At 34.6% G+C, this 18,454-nt stretch overlaps 2 protein-coding genes across 5 annotated transcripts in view; one reads left to right on the forward strand and one right to left on the reverse strand.

Moving 5' to 3' along the window:
• Positions 1-372: 372 nt before the first annotated feature.
• On the reverse strand, positions 373-2,795 carry LOC134274466 (major antigen-like). Of its 3 annotated transcripts, none has more exons than XM_062756753.1 (3): positions 2,466-2,544; positions 1,968-2,267; positions 373-1,137 (listed from the first exon to the last, which is right to left on the reverse strand). In XM_062756753.1, the coding sequence occupies exons 2-3, from the start codon at positions 2,263-2,265 to the stop codon at positions 449-451; spliced, it is 987 nt and encodes a 328-aa protein (XP_062612737.1). In that variant the 5' UTR covers positions 2,266-2,267; positions 2,466-2,544; the 3' UTR covers positions 373-448. The 3 variants fall into 3 exon arrangements, with proteins under 3 accessions (XP_062612737.1, XP_062612743.1, XP_062612731.1); XM_062756759.1 differs by having other exon boundaries at positions 1,968-2,271; positions 2,462-2,491; XM_062756747.1 differs by lacking the exon at positions 2,466-2,544 and adding an exon at positions 2,701-2,795 and having other exon boundaries at positions 374-1,137.
• Positions 2,796-2,824: 29 nt separating this feature from the next.
• The window catches only part of LOC134274452 (glycogenin-1-like), a 36,466-nt gene continuing 20,836 nt past the window's right edge, over positions 2,825-18,454 (forward strand). For both annotated transcript variants that reach the window (XR_009993621.1, XM_062756738.1), the window contains exons 1-5: positions 2,825-2,866; positions 5,757-5,901; positions 8,587-8,761; positions 15,609-15,771; positions 16,026-16,152. Coding sequence is in view for 1 of the 2 variants with exons in the window: in XM_062756738.1 (XP_062612722.1) it covers positions 2,854-2,866; positions 5,757-5,901; positions 8,587-8,761; positions 15,609-15,771; positions 16,026-16,152 (623 nt within the window). In the remaining variant the exon portion in view is untranslated. The remainder of the gene's footprint in view (positions 2,867-5,756; positions 5,902-8,586; positions 8,762-15,608; positions 15,772-16,025; positions 16,153-18,454) is intronic.

The raw sequence follows: 18,454 nt of genomic DNA on the forward strand, positions 1-18,454 counted from the left end.
TGGTCTCCATTTTTTACAAATGCATATTATTATGAAGAAAAAAAATAGAGTTTTTTTCCCTTTTAAATATTGCAATAAAATTCATTCATTTAGCTGTGATTGGCCTAATTTTGCAGTGCCTGAGAAACTATAAATTACCGGTATTTTGGGGGGTTGCCTTATACCCAGACTTTTGATTCAGAATAAAATCACTGCAATCTTATTCTTGCTTTGCCCTTAAAGGTCAATATATCATTGAGTAAATTCTAAATCTGCTGTTACAGTATACTTATTTCAGTGCAATAAAATTGTTGAAACACAAACAATCAGTATGATCAACATAGTCAAGGCTGTCCAGTATTATCAATAAGCACATTCTTAGCTTGGGAAACAATTTCAAAGAACAATCTCTTTTCATACCTTTATTATAATTTTTGTAAAAAAATGATTTATTACATCATAAAAACATTTAATATTGAAACTGACTAATTTGGTCGCTGCTGACAGCATTGGGTGGCACTATGTGGGAGAGAGGTAGACTAGCGAAATGGTTTCTAAGGTGGTCAAGTCCACGTTTAGTAGTCTTATGAGCTTTTATCTCTTTATTCAGTTCCTTTGTTAAATCTATAACATTTTTCTCAAGGTTTGCGATTTGGTCCCGGCATTGTATTTTTATCGATTCCTCCAGAGCAATTTTTTCACTAGCAATCTGATGCTGTATTGTTTCTAGCTTAAGTTGAATGGCGTTTTTCTCCATCCGTTCTTTGTCTGCTGTGATTCTTAATTCATGAACGTCTTTCACCATTTTCCCTTTTTCTTCATTTATTTCTTTAAAAATCTGCTCCATGGCAGTCATTCTAACATTTGTTTCATCCAGTTCTTTTTGTAAATTTTCACAGTGAATTTTTAATCTTGAATTTGCTCTTACAACTTCTGTGAGCTTGAAATTCTTGTCATCCAATTCCTTCACAAGAGAATTGTATTTCTTTTCCAACTGAATATTTCTTTTCTCAATTTCTTTGTTTTTAACTCTGAGTTTCATGTTTTCCTCTTTTACTTGTTTAAACACTTTACGTAAGACAGAAATTTCATCAGAGTCCCATACACAAGACTCGTCTAAATCTACTTCTATAGTCTTCTTGGACCTCTCTTCTTTACCTGAAAAATAAATTCAAGAAATATTTATAAAATGTATTTTTGGGAAAATCATATAACATTGAAAACTTTAACATACACAAAGCATCTCTGAACTACCTGTATAGGCTCTTGGATTCACCTGTTTGGGGGAATTCTATTAGTTACCCGTAGTGTTATAGTGAGAGGGTATGGGATGATACCTGGTGAAGCAAACCTGGTTGGAAAATTTCATACCTGTGAGGCAAAGCCGAGATAGGTATGAAATTACCTAACCAGATATCATCCTGTACCCTTTCACTACAAAACTATGTAATGAATTTACCCCCAATCAATGAAATATATTGTATTTATGTATTATATGTGGTTAAATTGTAAAATTGTTTCTCTCTGCTTTATTTCACCACTCTCATACCTTGCCTATTATTACGCCACATTGTTTTAGAAATCTAGTTTGAGAGTATAACATGCTGCAATAACATACTGACAATTTTGAAGGCTTTCAGTAAAGGAAGTCAAGAAAAAGGTTCCATCTTGTTACCTTTTTACTTGTTAAGTTCTGTGAACTGTTATTACAAAAGAACGATAACTCTGTATTGACATAGTTTAATTTGATTTTTAAACAACTAGGTTTAAGTCTTTCCAACAGTCGTTCACGTGACAGACTTCAACCAATCATAAGCCAGGATTTCATTAAAAAAATCAACAGCGGTGGGATGACAGTCCAATGACTGCACTTTCTAAATCAGTAAATGAGAGAAATGAGTCAAGTCCTGATTAAAAACAGAATCTATACATAGACAATCTCATTAATTTATAAAAATGTTTGATTTCAACTGTAGAGAAAAACATACTGGCTGATGATGTATCTGCCATTTTTGGTTTTGATGAAATGGTTGTCTTTTTCAGTCCCGTTGTCTTCATTTCGTCATTCATCACAGACATCATGTGGACCTTCTCATACACTTCTCTCACAGTTTCGGGGTCTAACACAGAGATTCTTTTTATCTTTGACTTGACTGCGCTGTCTTTGTTTACCCCTTCCATTATGGCTTCTCTCTCCAGATTTAGCGATGGTGAGAATAGTTCCTCCACCCAGTCATGCCACTCTGGTGGAGGGCCAGGGTCTTTTTTCCACTGTTTGAGTGACATCACTGCCTGAAACCATACAGATTGTACAGATATATTGGACACATATTGCACTTAATGTAAATGCATTGTATTAAAAACTCCTAATTACATTTATCGATACATTTCCTTAACCCCTCCCCCTTTAAAAGGTGCAAAATAGTTTATACATGCATATAAAACTATCTTCCTTTTTCCTTATTAACAGAAAGTCTCATACTCACCTAATGTGAATATTGCATCTAACACAATGAGTTTCTAAAATATTGTTAAAGTGGTTGTAAACAGAGAACAAGAATGAACTTGCACAGAACATAACCAAACTGTTTTTTAAAAAATTGTAACAGGAAATCCACGGCCCTAACCATTACAAAATAAATTTTCATCACGTCTACCCCAAGCATCCATGCATTAATTTCTACTACAATTTTGTTCAAATTTTCATTCTCCATTGCATACCTTTCTCGTATTTAAATATAATCTTATCTTGTAAAAATATCTGCAAAAGATTTCATGGAGGCTGCCATGTTTTGTCATGTGATCAAAAGTGGTCGCATCTGATTGGTCCCTCGAAAGCGATTTCCTTTCCGGGAAGATTGCAGGGTGTTGAGAATGGCAGAACGTGGTATGTACTTTTATAATTCGCATAAGCATTTGCAACGAATTTCACACTTATAAAGACTAAATTAGGTATAGGTTTATTAGTTTCAAATAATTTTTGAGAGTTGTAGACTGTCAGATGTTAAAGTCGTGATAGACGAGTGCAAAACATGGGTATGTCATGAGTTGGCCTACTTTCATTATTGACCCTCGATGGCCCGCGGTACGTGCGGCTGTGTGAAAAAACTGTACCTTGATTTTTATATGCTTTGGATGGAAAGAATGGAAAATGGATGTTCTTTTTACATTTTATTATTGTAAAAGATTTAGGTGACCTCGATCGAGTGCTTCCTTTGACCTTTATATTTAAAACATAGTGAGAAGCTTAAAATTCATTAATTAGGTCAACATCTAAAAATATATATATTTAATAATAATAATAATAAGAGCATATAAAATTATGTTTAGGCTACATTATGAACAAAGCATTTCATTGTGAGAGTCTTTGTCACTTTATGTGACAGCTAGTGCACATTATGTGATGCTTTATATATCAGGGGATTACTGATTTTATCATGTCCATTCAGCATCGAGTATGAAGTGTTGATCATTTTCACAATATGCATCCAAAAACCCCACCTCTAATTCTGATCTTATGCAGACTAAGACTTGTATAAAGCATGCAGGTGCGGATCCAGGAATTGAAGTTGGGGGGGGCATAAAAAAGGTTGGGGTCTGGGTGCCGGCTTTAGGCCCCCAGTAGGTCCAGGGCAAAGCCTGGGGGCCCAGGGGGTAAAGCCCCCGGAAGCTCCTGGAATCTAGAGATTTTGTAGGGTAAAAATGAGGTGTATGGAGTAGACATTTTCTAGACTAAACTGATTTAAGTTAAATATAACAATTTTAGGGGGGTGCATGCCGGGTGTGCCCCCCCCCCCCCTTAAATCCGCCACTGGCATAAGAGTTGAGAAAACATTTCTTGTGTATCTGTACATGTTCATAAAAATAATATCTGACTGAAGCAAAGAAAACGAAGATCATGCAATTTAAACCTGATATCTGAAAAGAAAAAAAGGTCAATTCATGGGCTAATTTTCTGAAAATGCAAAGAAAGATTTTAAAAAATGGGTTTTATTGTATAGTCAATAAGATTTTTGCTCTATTTCTTTGCAAATTGACTCGTTAAAATAATTCCAAAACTCTGAGATTTTCTAAAACCATGTGATTACATATTTGATATTTCTGAATGACAAATTCCAAAGATGAGCAAGATCAGTAGTTCACTTGTAAAGGTTTGTTTAAAGTTAAATGTAAAGGTTGTTTGATTGCTATATCTATTTAAAATTTTTAGAATGAATCTTATCATGAATCATAAAATATTCATCTTTACAGAACAAGAAAATATTAAATAAGTACAAAAGTTTGCAAATAAAAGCTAATTTAAGCCATATTGTTCTGAATAAGCCAACAAAACATCTTTTTGGTAAATTAATAGTTAAAACATCACCATTTTTGGCAAATAAAAGACTTAATAATCTATTATTCTTAAAAATTAAACAGTTAGTTTGCTGTAACTGTTTGTGAATAGAAGATTGGGTAATATACAGCTCTCCATGTAGCAGACTGTGATGTTAATTATTAACAAAAATTTGTTTCCTTTTTTAGAACAACTTTCCTCAAATTTATAAATTTTCCACATTTTATATGATACATGTAGTTGTCATGTTAGTAAATTTAACAATCTGGAAGTTAAATTTAATATAAACTCTATGTTTAGCCATGCAGTATTTGATATATTTATAATCTTCAAACATTTTTAGTCACAAAATGACTTCAAGATTAAGGGGGAAAATGTTTTTGTTTCTTAGAATTCTTTCATTGTCAGTTGTTCAGAAATACAAAGTACCGGTAACAATAATATAATATGGAGTAGTATACTTGTTATTCAATAATACATGATAATTTATTTCTAAATACTAGCTCTCCAATTGGCTAAAGTCAAGCATTTTAGAAATATCTTTAATGTTGATATAGGCACCTACAGGCTGTACCCTCCCTCCAAATGAAGTTTTAGTTTGATTTTCCCTACATTGGACCAAAAAATGAAACATTAAAATTAATACAGTATATATTTGTTGTTTAGTGAAACCCCATGTCTTGCCCTATGACCAAAGCTTTTAGCCAAAAAAGCATACTTAAATAACAAAGAAATATGGCAAGGTTTGCTCAACTATACAGTTTATTTAAATCATTTTTAACATGCAAAAATGCAGCAGACCAGACCAGGATTTGAACCTGGGCCCCCCTGAATCTCCAATCAGGTGGTCTACCGAAAGAGCTATCTGGGCCACTGGCGTTTAAATCCTGGTCTGGTCCACTGCATTTTTCTCCTCTCCCATTACCTTTGGTGCTGTGTCATGCCCTGGAACTGACAGGTGAGATGCCTGCCAGGGATGAGCCTGGGTTGGGGTCTTTCCTTCAAAGACCTTTAAGGAGGGAGGAGTATGGCACACAGCAGGGTTTCGATCGCATTATTGCTGTATTTTTCTCCTCTCTCATTTCAAAAGTATTATGCCATAATGCAAGTCAACCATTCTCATGATTACATATGCAGAGTTCAAATTTTGCAATTTTATAGAAGCACACTGTAACTTCAACTTGGACAATTAAATGTCAATCGTGAAAGTGATGCTTATTGTCTGTATAAAACTTCAATTTTCTCAGTGTATTAAGCAGAACAATGAAGTTTTAGTTCATAGGAGAATAAAAAGTGTACATTCAATTACGTTATACTTTTCGGAAATTATTTTTCAAAATGATAATGCTTCAAAATTTAAGTACATAAGCATGATAAGTGTGATGATTTTTTGTTATGCTAGATATGTGTATTAATACAATTTTCTTGTGTATATTTTCAGGGGATAAGGAAGCTTTTGTCACCTTGGCAACAAATGACACATATGCTTTAGGATGTCTTGTCCTGGGAAATTCACTTCGACAGAGGGCAAAGACTACTTGCAAGCTAGTTGTCATGGTTACACAAGGAGTCTCACAGTCAATGAGGTAATGAGCAATGTCTATGGATATATTATAGAATTTATCAAAGGTATCTCAGGTGCCATTTGTCGTACTTGCTTTCAGGTAGGAGAGTGTTGTGTAGAGATTATTGTTCTGAACATTATGTTTTCAAAGAACTGGACTTGACCATTATTTACAACAAAAGCCATTCATTTAATGCCAAAGGAGCACTGTTTCCATTGAAAGTTCTATAAATGCAAAGCTAATGTACTGTAGTTAAGTAATATTTTGGCTTGCAGATTGTTATGGGAAAAATGTGCATTTATTGTAAGTGTATTACTAAAGCTAATTTATTTCTGAAGCCAAAGAATGCATTGTGCACAGTAAACATAAAAAAATGACACACATATTGAAAATTGTTTATATCTTTGATACAGATGCTTCCTTTTTTTGATGCCTATCAGGTTTTAACATGAAGAGGCCTGACATACCCCCTTAATGTGTAGCTTCCTTCTTAAAAGATGATGCAATGTAATCTTAGTATGTAGGTAGCATTGTTAATTAGTGTTTAACTGTTTATCTCCTTGATTCATTTGATGTTGAAGAATAGAATTAACTTAAGCAGGAAAGGGGAGTCATAAGATACAGTCAAACTTTGATATATATAAGACATAGGACAGATTGTTGAGAAACTTCAAGATGTCAATTCGAGATACACCTGTATCATATTTTAAATTCAAATACTGTAAACTGTTATTTTCGATTCGCTTTATTTTCGCCCTTTCACGCTTGCAAACAATTTTGCCCCAGTTTAAATTCGCCCAGTCACAGATTTGTTTTAGAAAGTATACTGTATTCTTTGAATTCGCCCCTTTTAAATTCGCCCAACCGAGGTTAGGGCGAAATGGGTGAAAATAAAACGGGGGCGAAAAATTCCCTGTATACAGTACTTGTAATACTTTTATATGCCCAACTCCATACTCGTTTTCCCACAAATTCAACATATCAATTCAGGAAAACAGTATAATCCAACAGTATTTGGGACAGAATTTATTTTCAAAAAACATCCCAGAATCTTCTTATTTCTAGAGTGAGACAAATAGATTCTATACATCACAGTTTGCGGATTTACTTTCTTCAAACTATTCAGAATCAACTTATTCTAGGACAACCCTAGACGTCAGTTTGTCAGTCTTTGATCAGTATTATCTGACCTTGAGAGTAACCTTCAGTTTGTTACTCACCAATGTCTGATATTGTATTGATTTACTGACAGAAGCAGAAATTGCAATAAAGTTCTCAGCTGACTAACTTTGGTCTAGGAACTGCGCAGAAATTTGAAAAAAATAACGACATAAAATCTTCATTGTTATACACACAGAGACATAAATACATGCAATTAAATGATTTTTTTTCAACCTTTTTTCAGTGTGTATGCAATGAAATACTTGCATTTTGCATGTAAGCATTTTAATTATTGTTTATAAAACACAAAAGTTTCAGTTCACCTTAGAAAAGTGTCTACAGTTAACAACAAGTATGTATTGAATAGGCTCTATGCATCTGTGAATTCATTGTGTATATGTAATATCAACAGCTGTCAGTTTTTTATCAGTCTGTATGTGATAATGCCCTGTCAGGTATCTTATCATTAACATCTCCATCATAAGATCCACAGTTATCAAAATAAAACCTGTGCATGCCCTGGTGTGTCCCCAGTTATTTGTTTTATATTTAATATGCTAAGGTTAAGAAGTATGAGGTTTTCATTTTAAATAAATATTGAACACAAATTTACACAACACCGATATTTTGAAGTTAAACAGCCAACTAATGCTAGGTGTCTGTATGTCATTGGTCTACCTTTAGAATAATACAGCCAATCCCATTGGTTGATACCGGTAAATGATTTGAGATGGCTCTCACATGCAAGGCAAGACTGTAATCTCTCCATGTAGATGACAATAAAATGTTGCAAAAAGGACAAGGGTAAAACCACTTTCTGGCCCTTGGATTGGGTGTATCTTACAACTATGCATCCATCATCAGAATCTTCTCACCCTGTTGTAAATTAAGTAGTACATCTAAGTGATATGATGAAGACAGGTCACAGGATGGTCACAAAACTCATTCATTTCCAAATTTGTGGTTGATGCAGTCATGAATTGTTGAATATAAGGGTCATGGCGCCCATAGCTACTTAATTGAGCATTGTGACCCATGAGCCTTTTGTTAAATTTGGATTCTTCAAGAAAAATTGTTGTGGATTGTATAATTTGGTGACATCACAAATTCCTAGATCTTAGTGGGGTTGTCATCCAGGCTAAGCCTTTGGCACTTGGATCCTCAGGTGACGACCCTTCCCAAACCTCATAATTTGTGACGTCTCAAAATAAACAGATGTATTGGCTTATTTTCTATGATGCACCTCTCTCTGTATTTCTTTGCTCCTGTCTCTGAATTCATTTTATATACTGTATGTGTACTTAAAAAGCGGGCTTTATATTTTAGCAGCTTTGGAGCAGAAAACAAAGAAGCTAAGAAATATATAATTTATATATACAACGTGTGACACGGTAGCCCTAATTCATGATTACACCAACAACTCTATACCCAGTGATTGTGCTAAACTTTGAGTACGCCAATTTATGTACACATATCAGATATATAACCGTTATATGACACAGATTGAGATTAATAAAAATTGATGATGCTGATTTTCTATTGTAGGAACCAGTTATCCCGAGTTTTTGACATGATTTATGATGTAAATCTGCTGGATAGTAGAGACTCTGCGAACCTTCAGTTACTAGGCCGACCTGACCTTAGTGTGACCTTCACAAAGCTTCACTGCTGGCGACTTACAATGTTTGAGAAGGCTGTATTTTTAGATGCAGACACACTGGTAATTATATGCCCCTGTCTATTATTTTTATTGCTCTATTTCTCATTTATAATAGTGCACATCAAACAGTACCATGAATATTCAGTTGTGCACTTATTATCTTGAACATTGTTGTTAATTATCATTGCCTTAGCCTTAATTCACAAGAACATTGCATTTGGATATTTTAACATGTACATTTATGATACAGTGTTATGTAGGCAGGGGTATCAGCATTTGTAAGGGAAAGAGAAGAATTATTTAAAACTGTGATAAATTTTATTTCCTGTATCTAGAAATTTTGGAATATTATATAAGTTCCTCAATCAAAATGTCAAGTACTCACACTGTGTACTACTTGTCAAGAATCATTTTATTTTTATATTACCCGGTATTTTATACAGTGTTTTCAATAAGAGCCGGCAACCGGCAAAATTAACCGCCTGTACGAGAAATTTTGCCGGCTATGAAATTTTCGTCCTAAGGATTTTGCGTGGGCTGATACGTGAAATCCATAGATTTTTTCGCAACTTTCCTTGCTCTGGAGTAGCTTCCCTTGAGTGCACTCTTTTTTCAAGGAAGTTTGATTAGATCGATAGTGTCATGTAATGGCGTCGCGGACAACGAATATTTGAGCGAGTCACTAAGTCGTGGAGAAACGTGCTGCTGCTGTAACACATGCGTTTGAGATTACATACATTAAGAAGCATAAAGCATGGTCCCTTCCGAAAAAGATTTGTTTGTGTTTTATAATTTTCGATTGAAAATTGATTGTGCGACAGCTTCAATATTAATTGAGGGGTTCCCCGGTGAAACAACAGCATATATCTAGGCCAAAATAATTTTAAGACCTTACTAAAAAATGTATGAATTCTTACAGAATTTCCTCAAAATGAAAATATCAAATGTTAAACGAAGACGTGACTCAGACGTAGAAATTCTTACAGAATTCTTGAAATACAGGGACAGTATCGTTTTCACATTTGGGAAGGTTTTAGTGTACGAGTACTTTGTATCAAATTCCATTTTCTTAATAATTTTATTCTGACAATCTGTACAAAATGTCAAAAAATTAAATCAGTTTAAAGATTATTTTATGAAGAGTCTAAAATTGCAAAATATTTCAATTTTTAGGGGGTACTGTACATCACCAAGTGTTTAAAAAAAACTTCAATTTTCAACTAAATAATGTTTTGAAATATGAATAAAAGTCCTGACCAATTTATGTGAAAGAGAATAAATATGTAGAATTTTCAGCATAATATTTTACCCATACAATTTTAAGTTGTCTCTATGTTTTTATAGACACGTAGTTTTCAGAAGAAAAAAAAACTCAGTCTGTCAAAAATGTGTAAAACAAATCTGTGAAAAGGCAAAAATTGTTTTCTATTAATTGGCTTTTTTTAAAGGTAAAATTTGATAATTGATAGTGACAGGAATGTGAAAAACAGTACTTTTTTAATGGCCTGAGAGGCAAGAAAAGTGAGTCAAAAATGCTGAATTTTGTTTTCGGCCGGGGGGCTTCGCCCCCCTGGGCCCCCTACCAGGGCTCTGCCCTGGACCCGCTGGGGGCCTAAGGCGGCCCCCAGACCCCTCGCCGAGACTGGTTTCCTGCTATTCCATCTATTTTGCCTTCTATTGAAAATCTTATTGAAAACACTGTTATACATTCAATATTTAGGAAAAATTCTCAGTTTTATTTGAATTTGAAGTATGACTGTTTCGTAGATAAAGGAGTGAGGTACTTTTTCTGATATCACTTCTCAGTGGAAGATTAAAAGGGGGGAGGGGGGTGCAAACCCGGCGCACGCCCCCTAAAATTGTCAAAGTTAGCATAAATCATATACTCACCGTCAATAGAAACGCAACACCCTAATTTTAGGGGTGAAAATTATATACGGGATATAACTATGTACCAAAAAAGTTAGGACATCTTTTACTTTGCCAAATCAGTTATTTAACGGTTGAATGATTTTCATTCCATTACCGGAAGATGATTTTTAGCTCCCTGAACAGAAATCAAAAATTAGCATTTTTGATAAAATTATTGACAATATTTTGGGTTTTCAAGGTTTTGTACCTGTTAATTATAAGTCTTGTACTAAAAGTCCGGAAAAAATATCCTTCTTTCTCTTCCGGATGTGATGCCTGTATTTCCTCAAAGTAACTGAAGCACGTATTTTTATTGCTTATGTTGGAAATTTTCAAAATAAAGAAAAGGGAGAGCTACAGATGCAAATACACACTACATAACGACTTTTCGGGCTCATGTGTTTCAAAAGCATGAATGACAGTTCCTTGACCGGAAGTCCAAGGGTTACTACACCACGCCAAGTTAGAGAAAATTCGACCTCAGTATCTGAAAAACAGGCATTTAAAAAAGGACAAGAATATTTATTTCGCTCAGATTGAGACATTGATAAACTTAATGTATCGTAGAATTCGGGCTGCTTATGTTGTACCTGGCGGACTAGCACGTTTTAATTGAATGGTCGGAAGGGGGGATGTTTTAGAGTTATGTGTTACTTTATAAGGTTTAAAGATAAGATTAAGAATGAATACATAAATGTAAAAAGTAAATTTACAAAACAATGATACTTCATTTAAACTTTAAATGTTATCTTTAGACCTAAGAAAGTACTACATAACTTTTAAAACATCCCCCCTTCCGACCATTCAATTAAAACGTGCTACTCCGCCATGTACAACATAAGCAGCCCGAATTCTTCCATGCATTAAATTTATCGATGTCTTAATCTGAGCGAAATAAATATTCTTGTCCTTTTTTAAATGCCAGTTTTTCAGATACTGAGGTCGAATTTTCTCTAACTTGGCGTAGTGTAGTAACCCTTGGACTTCCGGTCAAGGAACTGTCATTCATGCTTTTGAAACACATGAGCCCGAAAAGTCGTTATGTGGTGTACATTTGCATCTGTAGCTCTCCCTTTTCTTTATTTTGAAAATTTCCAACATAAGCAATGAAAATGCGTGCTTTCAGTTACTTTGAGGAAATACAGGCATCACATCCGGAAGAGAAAGAAGGATATTTTTTCCGGACTTTTAGTACAAGACTTATAATTAACAGGTACAAAACCTTGAAAACACAAAATATTGTCAATAATTTTATCAAAAATGCTAATGTTTGATTTCTGTTCAGAGGGCTAAAAATCAACTTCCAGTAATGGAATGAAAATTATTCAACCGTTAAATAACTGATTTGGCAAAGTAAAAGATTTCCTAAATTTTTTGGTACATAGTTATATCCTGTATATAATTTTCACCCCTAAAATTAGGGTGTTGCGTTTCTATTGACGGTGAGTATAGTTTCGTCGGGAAAATGTAGAAATGTCTACTTGGTACTGGTAGACCTCAGTTTTACCGTAGAAAATCTCTAGAATCTCCTCCACACACCCACCCAACCCCCACCAGGGCTTCGCTCTGGACCCATTGGGGGCCTCAAGGCGGCTCCAAGACCCCCTGCCTACTTTAGGCACCCCCCTCTAACTTCAATTCCTGGATCTGCATCTGCTTCTTGCTTTTTTGATGTAAAAGATGTTCTCTTGTGTTGTCTGTTACTTCCATTGAAAGGATTACTGGACCAGGTATATGTTTTATAAAGTGAACTACCTGAACATATTTTCCCACCTTTCTATCAGAAGAAATGTATAAAATTCTTGTTCTTAGTTCCTTTGTTGTAATTGACCATATTGATGACTTTCACACTAACATTTTAAAATGTTGTTTATATATTTGAAACATTTTGACAAAGTAATTGTAATTGGCACATGGTAATTCAGGTCACTTGGATTATCCATTTTAAGGTCCAACTACCTGTTTGGTTTTTAAAAAAGAATCTGTTGTGTTTGTTCCCAAAGCAGTAACTTTGTAGACCAGTTTGTAGTTGTGTCATATTCTCTCTGATTAAATCATTCTTATTTGAAATATATATACTTCGTAAAATAGAATTTTATGTAGGATAACAACCTCCTCCCTTTGTCTGGGATATTTTTTGTAGATGTGCTGAAGGGATAATGCCCCCCTATGTTGGTGTATAGATAAAAAGTGGAGGTATGTTGTACATGTATGACATATCTGGTACAGTACAGTCAATGAATCTTGTACAACATGAATAACTTGGCACCCTCTCTTTTACTAGTCATTTGTTTGGCACAGCAAACCCTGGAATTATCGAGCACAGAAGATGTATTCTGTCATTTTGATTATAGCTCCAATTCTCCTTTCTTATCTCTAGAACTCGAAAGTGTCAAGTTAAAAAATGAATTGCTCCAGCGGTTAGATATCAGAATTTTGTATTTTATAGAACTGTAGTTGCTATTGATTGTTTAACTCTCTAGAGAGTCTGATTTACGACTGTTAGGCTGATTTAAAGTGCAGTACGGTAATGCATGTCATTATTCGTATTTCTACAAAGGCTTTTTTTACCGTCTGTCCTTGTGACTGAATTGTTGCGATGTTGTGTTGGTGAGGTGCTTCATTATTACATGAATCTGTTATCTGGGGGAGTGCTGCATTTGAACATGATGAATTGCTTAATTCTTGTGACTACATCGTCTTTTTAGCTCACCTGAGCCGAAGGCTCAAGTGAGCTTTTCTGATCAAAATTTGTCCGTCGTCTGTCGTCGTAAACTTTTAACATTTTCATCTTCTTCTCAGGAACCACTGGGCCAATTTCAACCAAACTTGCTACAAAGTATCCTTGGGTAAAGGGAATTCAAGTTTGTTCAAATGAAGGGCCAAGCCCTTTTCCAAGGGGAGATAATTATGAATTAGAGAAAAATTAATGACATTTTTAAAAAATCTTCTCAAGAACCACTGGGCCAGGAAAGATGAAACTCATGTGGAATCATCCTCAGGTAGTGTAGATTCAAATTTGTTCAAATCATGATCCCCGGGGGTAGGGTGGGGCCAAAATGGCCGATCAAAGTTTTACATAGGAATATATAGGAAAAATCTTTAAAAATCTTCTTCTCAAGAACCACTGGGCCAGGAAAGATGAAACACATGTGGAATCATCCTCAGGTAGTGTAGATTCAAGTTTGTTTAAATCACGACCCCTTGGGTTAGGGTGGGGCCAAAATGGCCAATCAAAGTTTTACATAGGAGTATATAGGAAAAATCTTTAAAAATCTTCTTCTCAAGAATAAATGGGCCAGGAAAGATGAAACTCATGTGGAATCATCCTCAGGTAGTGTAGATTCAAGTTTGTTCAAATCATGACCCCCCGGGGGTAGGGTGGGGCCAAAATGGCCGATCAAAGTTTTACATAGGAATATATAGGGAAAATCTTTAAAAATCTTCTTCTCAAGAACCATTGAGACAGGAAAGATGAAACTCATGTGAAATTATCCTCAGGTAGTGTAAATTCAATTTTGTTCAAATCATGACCCCTGGGGCTAGGGTGGGGCCAAAATGGCCGACCAAAGTTTTACATAGGAATATATAGGGAAAATCTTTTAAAATCTTCATTTGAAGTACCTCAGAGCCATAATTAGTAATATTTATATGGATTCATTCTCAGGAAGTGTCGATTCTAGTTCATTCAAATAATGATCCCCTGGGGGGGGGGGGTTAAAATTCAAGCCCCCCTCCCCCCCCCCAACCTCAGTAAACTTTCAGTTCTAATCCGATATGTGCTTTTTCTTAGCTGATGTGCTCAGGTGAGCGCTGTGGCCCCTGGGCCTCTTGTTCTCTTTTCATAACACTGTACAAGTCCATCCATTTTATGTTATTGTTTCCTAACTACTAGGACCCATGCATCATGTTTCCTTTGACACATTTCTGTCATCCCCTTTTATATAGATACACAGTGCCCTTGCTTCCTTAATATTTTACTCATATAAGAGATTCCCTGAAGATCATTTGAAGTTGTCTATGACCTTGACATCATTTTCCCCTTATTTTGGTCATAGTTCAACTTAGTGAATTCAATAAGTCTGATTCCTAGATTTTCATCCAATTTTTTAGATATTTGTGCAGATTGATATATTTATTGACTTCATTAGTTAATCCGAGATTCCTCTGACTCTAACCCCTGCTTTTATATTGTGACTTGTGCAGGGGAGACCTTGCCCAAGTCACAATATAAAAGCAGGGGTTAGAGTCAGAGGAATCTCTGATTATTCATTAATCAGTGCAGGTTTATTGTGCCCAAATAAAATTAAGTCATAAAGTTCGAATGAAATGTATGTATCTCTCATACTATGCACCCTCACCATGGCCCTGGTACAATAAACAATGAGTGAAGCACCATCAGCTATAAAAAAAAAATCAGGCTGATATTATCAGTTTGAAACAAAATGTTAATGATTGGTTGAAATCTAATTCCTATTAGAATCAAGACGTAGAACTGTAAAAATTCTGGATGTAGTGGGAAAAGGTGTGGGGGGGGGGGGTTAGAATCGGTTGGATGGGGATGAGAATTTCTGGAATTTTTTTTATGGTCTAAACAACAAAGGATTTCTTTTTCTTCACACAACTCAATACTCAGGTACTCTCTGCAAGATCATTTCAATTTTATTGTGTGTGGCATTGACTCGAGATTTTAATGTATAAGTTAATTGCAAAAAAAAGATAATAAATGAGAGGTTTAGACTTTATTACTGGTACATTTGTAGTTAGCTTTTCCACGAATGTAGGAATCTGCACTGATACAAAACACAATACACAAGGAAAATATTGTATAGTACTAAAGGAATCTGTTATATTTATGAAAATACCAAAATTATCTTGCTGAATAATCCTTTGATATGAGACTTTGTCCAGTTTTCGAAATATCACATTCATCAAGGTTAACATTATAATCTTTGATTACTGATGTGTATAACCAAATTATGGCACTGTTTTTCAGATCTTGCAGAATGTGGACGAACTTTTTGACAGAGAGGAACTGTCCGCTGCTCCGGACGCTGGCTGGCCTGACTGCTTTAATTCCGGAGTTTTTGTCTTTCGTCCATCAGAAGAAACTTACAATTCACTCATTAAGTTTGCCATGTCCCAAGGAAGTTTTGATGGTATGGCTTGAAATAATAGAATTGTGGTAATATTTCAAAGTAATGGAAGCAGGATATGTGAATGTAAAGATTTTGAAAATTAAGGTCTCCTAATATTTATTCTTCAAGAATATATAGCTAATGCAAGGTTTAGAAGCTTGAGTTTAAAAAGTAATTTTTTTGTGTCAAGATAAAATTTAATTTCATTACATATCTGAAAAATGTTTATCTGAGTACATTTCATTGTCACCTGTACTTTGACTTGTGTAATGTAGGTGGAGATCAAGGACTGCTGAACATGTACTTCAGAGATTGGGCAACAAAAGATATAGCTAGACATCTTCCATTTATCTACAATGTTGTATCTCAGGCATTTTACAGCTATCTTCCAGCTTTCACACAGTGAGTTGTTTTTCTGATGTAGACTATGCTTTCCCCCCTCTGTATTTTATTAGCTCACCTGATTCAAAGACTTGTTTGAGCTTTGTTGTCAACATAATTGAATTGTAAAAATTTCACTTAATTTATCATTTTCTCCAGGGGCTCATTCTACAAAAAGACTTACTACTTAAGACCAAGTTTAATTATTCATATAACTTTTTAATTAACATTACATAAAAAATTATTTTAAACTTTTTAAAAAGAATGTGGTAAGACATTTTTACACAGACAATTTAAATGAGAATTATTAACTTTGCAAAATTTTACAATAATCTGAAGTTTTTGGTCTTAGTCGTAAGTTCTTTTGTAAAACGAGCCCCTGAACCACATGGCCATTTTCAACCAAACTATTCACAAAGCATCTTTTGGTGAAAGGGACTCAAGTTCATTCAAATGAATGGCCATGCTTTCTTCCAAGAGGAGATTATTAAAAATTAAAGGAAATTTAATGGAATCTTATAAATATTACATGTATCTTCTCAATAACCACTCAATCAATAGAGTTGAAACTTATATGAAAGTTTCATGACACTTTAGATTCAAATTTGTTCAAATCATAATCCCTAGGGGTAGTTATTAGAATGTATAGGGAAAAATCTTGAACATCTTCTTTTCAAGAACAGAAAAGGCATGATAAGTCGCAGTGTAGTGGCATCATCCTTAGGTAATGTAGATTCAAATTTGTTCAAACCATGATCCCTGGTAAAGAGTTAATTGGGCCACAATTAGTGATTAGATATGTACAAAGGAATAATTCCAATCTTCATCTTATTTATTGATTCCCTGTCTTTTGATTGGACGAGAACACGTTTAAGAAAAAGTTTACACATCGATAAATTTTTCAATCAGAACTACGAGGGCCGTTCAAAAATTACGCGGACTGTGTTATTATTTACTCTTACAGACGTCATATAGTTATGAAATTTCACAGAAATATGTATCTTAAAGATTCCAATAAATTTTGGGCAAAATTTTTGTATTTAAAAAAAATTCTACGAAAATTATCGCTATGTTGATATCGCTGATGAAGGGGTACGGAGCACGACAAAACATTTGGAGCAAAAGCATGCGGAATCCAAAATTAAACTCATTATTTTTCGATAATTCGCGATATTTTTCGACAATTTTCTCAAAAGTTTCTTTAAATTGTTCTATTATTATGTATTTAGATTTCTGACATGATATTTGAAGTATTAAGAGAAATATATAGTGATTTTTCTCCGATGCGATTTCCGTGAAAACGACTGTGAAAATGACGTCTCCTGAATTGACGGCGCACCACACTTTTGTTAAAATGCGTGTGATGCTGGAGATATCGCCAACATAGATCCAAAATATGCATAATTAAACATGTAGTAAACCAGGGTATTCGTGACATTCGTCTACAAATAGCAAAATGAAATTTTAGGCCGTTAGAGCTCTGTAAAGAGGCTATACGGGAGGACGGGAAGATGATTATCGACAAAAACTTTATCCGGACTGTAAAGAACGTGATTGAGAGTCACCGATATCATACTATATCTCATAAATACCTGGATATTTTTGTTTTAGAAAAAAAAGAATATTCTTTACTTGTTTCATAGATTTTAAGCTTGACAAGAAATGATGTTCGGATGTTGAGTAGATAAGGTAACTAAAACTGTACAGGTACTCTTGGGAAAATGTTGAGAAAATGAAAGCTCAATCACACATTTTTTATAATGCCTGTGACGTCAAAGATTTTGCTGCTCCGTGACTCAATGATATGTCTTGATAAATCACTCAAAATCGATACCAATTAATAACATTTTGATATGAAATTTTGAAGACCATATAAGTAAAGATTCTTTTATATTATGTGTGAAATTTTGCCCGATTATGTCGTCAAATATTTTTTCTGTGCAACAAGTCCGCGTAATTTTTGAACGGCCCTCGTACTTTCTTGACCCTTCTAGGCTATCGTATAAACAATGTCAAATGAAAGCAGAACAAGAGTGTACTTTATTTCTGGTCTGTTTTAGCTAAATTATGAATACAAGAAACTTCAAATTTAATTAAATAAAACAAAACTGGCGACAAACAGGACTGACCAGTTGACGGACGCCGTGAAAATGTTTATGCCACTGTCGGATCACGGGTGTGAATTTTAAAAATCGCTGATGTCATATTCTCGACGTTCATAATACGAAGCAAATCAGCTCAGTTTGTATCATTGTGACAGGGAAAAGAAACGTACCTTAAACTCTTGCTTACTAGCATCAAATTCATATTATTACTTTCTATA

The sequence above is a fragment of the Saccostrea cucullata genome, unplaced genomic scaffold, assembly GCF_032062105.1.
Source record: "Saccostrea cucullata isolate Sc308-1 unplaced genomic scaffold, CSIRO_AGI_Scuc_v1 ctg692, whole genome shotgun sequence".
NCBI lineage: Eukaryota > Metazoa > Mollusca > Bivalvia > Ostreida > Ostreidae > Saccostrea > Saccostrea cuccullata.

Bases quoted from the DNA above. Each gene is read 5' to 3' on its own strand.
- LOC134274466 (XM_062756753.1), bottom strand. From the start codon at position 2,265: ATGTCACTCAAACAGTGGAAAAAAGACCCTGGCCCTCCACCAGAGTGG. The intron at 1,138-1,967 runs GTATGTTTTTCT...TTTATTTTTCAG, and splicing joins GGCAGATACATCATCAGCCA to GTAAAGAAGAGAGGTCCAAG.